The sequence below is a fragment of the Nematolebias whitei genome, chromosome 6, assembly GCF_014905685.2.
Source record: "Nematolebias whitei isolate Nwh7 chromosome 6, NemWhi1, whole genome shotgun sequence".
In the NCBI taxonomy this organism is placed as follows: Eukaryota; Metazoa; Chordata; class Actinopteri; order Cyprinodontiformes; family Rivulidae; genus Nematolebias; species Nematolebias whitei.
The window spans coordinates 3224052-3226376 of record NC_056503.1 but is presented as its reverse complement, the minus strand read 5'-3'; the positions used below and the strand labels follow the sequence as shown (position 1 = coordinate 3226376).

Sequence of the window (2325 nt, the reverse complement as noted above, 5' to 3'; positions counted from 1 at the left end):
ATTTTATTTAATTCATTTATTCATTCATTTAAAAGAAACAAAACAAATTCATCAAAAAGAAAACATTGAAAAGAGTGCAGAAAGAAGAAAAACCTTATATCTGCCCCTTATTTAAAAATATAAAATAACTTTAAACAATCACTTAAATTAATCACTTTAATATCCACTTTAAAGCTAGGAATAAAAAGAAACATGTTTTGTGTTAGCATAATTTAATTCTAACTTTAAAATTTATCCAACATTAATAAAACTTACCTCAAGTTGCCTTTTTGGACATGCATGCATATATTTGTACAAATTGTACTTAAGAGGAGATTATTACAGCCTCATATAAAATCAATGATGATCATGATATCAATAATTCAGCACTGTTTATATGTATCAGGTCGATATCGGATCGGTATCAGTCGATACCGGTCCACCAGATATCAGTATCGGATCGGAGGTGAAAAAAAGTGGATTGGTGCATCCCTAGATATAAGGTAAAGAGTACTGGTCCAAGCACTGAACTAGAATTACGTAGTGTTATTCTATTGAACCAGAGACTATGAACCAATCACCATGTTCAGGCTAAAACTAAATTTGAACGTGTTGCATTAGTAATGCGGCACAACCCCCAACCATTGCTTATTTTTATAGTGTTTTTTTTTATTTTTTATTATCTTGGAGTTCATAAAAAAAAAGTCTCAATCTTAAATTTGACTTGCTGAAACTTGTATATATCCTGTCTATGTACAGTGGGTTACAAAAGTATTCAACCCCTTGGTGATTTTTAGTTTATGTTGCCTCTTTTACTGGAGTTTAAACAGGGTTTTAATTTGATTTTAAGTGATGCATCATCACAAAACACTGCAAACTGATAGGAGTCAGTAATAACTTGTTTTAAATAATTCTAATATATATATATATACACATATATATATATATATACACATGTATACATCTCTTCAAACAATTCATAAACGGTTTCTGTTTTGTTTCGAGAGCGCTCTGCCTGTAAATACATTATCTATGTGGATGTGCACGATGAACAAAACAAAAATTTGATGTCTTAAGTTTACTGTAGTTCCTCTTGTGTCTTTTTGCTCAGGTTGAAGACTGGAAATCCAAGAATCAGATTCTAAGAAATCTTTTGCGACAGCATGGCATTGTGGGGTCATCCAGCAAAGACTCTCAGTGAGGAGCCTGTTGCACGCAGGTGTTTGAAGACAGCTTCACGTGGGCCAAATAACTAGCGGTACTTGAAATGTGCTTCTTGTCATTGAGCATGACCCAAATGGGAGTAATTGTTGAAATATTTTCACGAGGATTCAAATAATCATCTTTGAACTCTTGTTTGTTTTGACGCTTTACAGCATTTAAGTCCTTTATCTGGTAGTTACAAAACATGACAGGTCTTAAAAAATAAATTGTACAGACAGGTTTAGCAAAACCCTCATTAGATGCCTTTTTCCATAAACCTATTATTCATTAATCTCCAGTACATGAAACTTTACATCGGTCAGTTATTTTACTTAAACCATGACACACTGGTTTTTTTTTTTATGTCCGGTGCACTGGGTTCAATTTCTCTCAACATTGTATCCTTACATTGTCATATTTTATCAATCTGACTTTGATAACTTGATGCAAATTTCTCACCATCATTGTTTTGTGGTTTATTTCATAAAGCCTCTTTGGGGACACTAGTTACATTGCAGCAATGTAAGTTAAACTTTGAATTATTAGAATTGTATTATGTCTTTTTAATAAAAAAAAAAGTCAAATGATATACTTGGATAAGAGTTATTCACCTGATTCCCGTGGCTCATGATGCGAATCATCATGTGAATCATGGGACCTACTGTCACCATATCACCATGTCCAGTGACCTATCTGGTCACTGGACACTTTTTCTTGCAAACTTTGTAATGATGATGCAAAACACATGAGAACATGACCCGTTACTCCTCAAACAAGATATTTCAGTCATGCCTGTCCCTTCAGCTACTGAGGACTGCGATGAATTAAAAAGCTGTAAGATCAGCACCTCTGTATGAATCATCCCATAATTTAAGCTAAAATGGGTGAGTTATATTATTGCTCATAATGTGTGTAAACTAAAAACTTTAATCAAATTTATGTTTTTGTTTTCCACATTCAGTTGAAAAGATGTTTGGAAATCCAGTTTGGCCCCTTTGTGAGACCAAAGATGATTTGATTGTTAAAATCAAACCAACCTGTCCCTAACACCTGGACCACATTAAAATACTGCAAATTAAAGCACGAGCAAATTACACTTGTCTGGATTTGAATGAAAACAAAAAAACCTAAAATGCTTCATTA

At 33.2% G+C, this 2325-nt stretch overlaps 1 protein-coding gene across 1 annotated transcript in view; it reads left to right on the top strand.

The window, feature by feature from the left end:
• The window catches only part of usf1 (upstream transcription factor 1), a 23150-nt gene extending 21626 nt beyond the window's left edge, over nucleotides 1-1524 (top strand). Inside the window, exon 10 of the mRNA XM_037677362.1 lies at nucleotides 1091-1524. Coding sequence (XP_037533290.1) covers nucleotides 1091-1180 — 90 coding nt within the window. The 3' untranslated portion in view covers nucleotides 1181-1524. The remainder of the gene's footprint in view (nucleotides 1-1090) is intronic.
• Nucleotides 1525-2325: the final 801 nt, after the last annotated feature.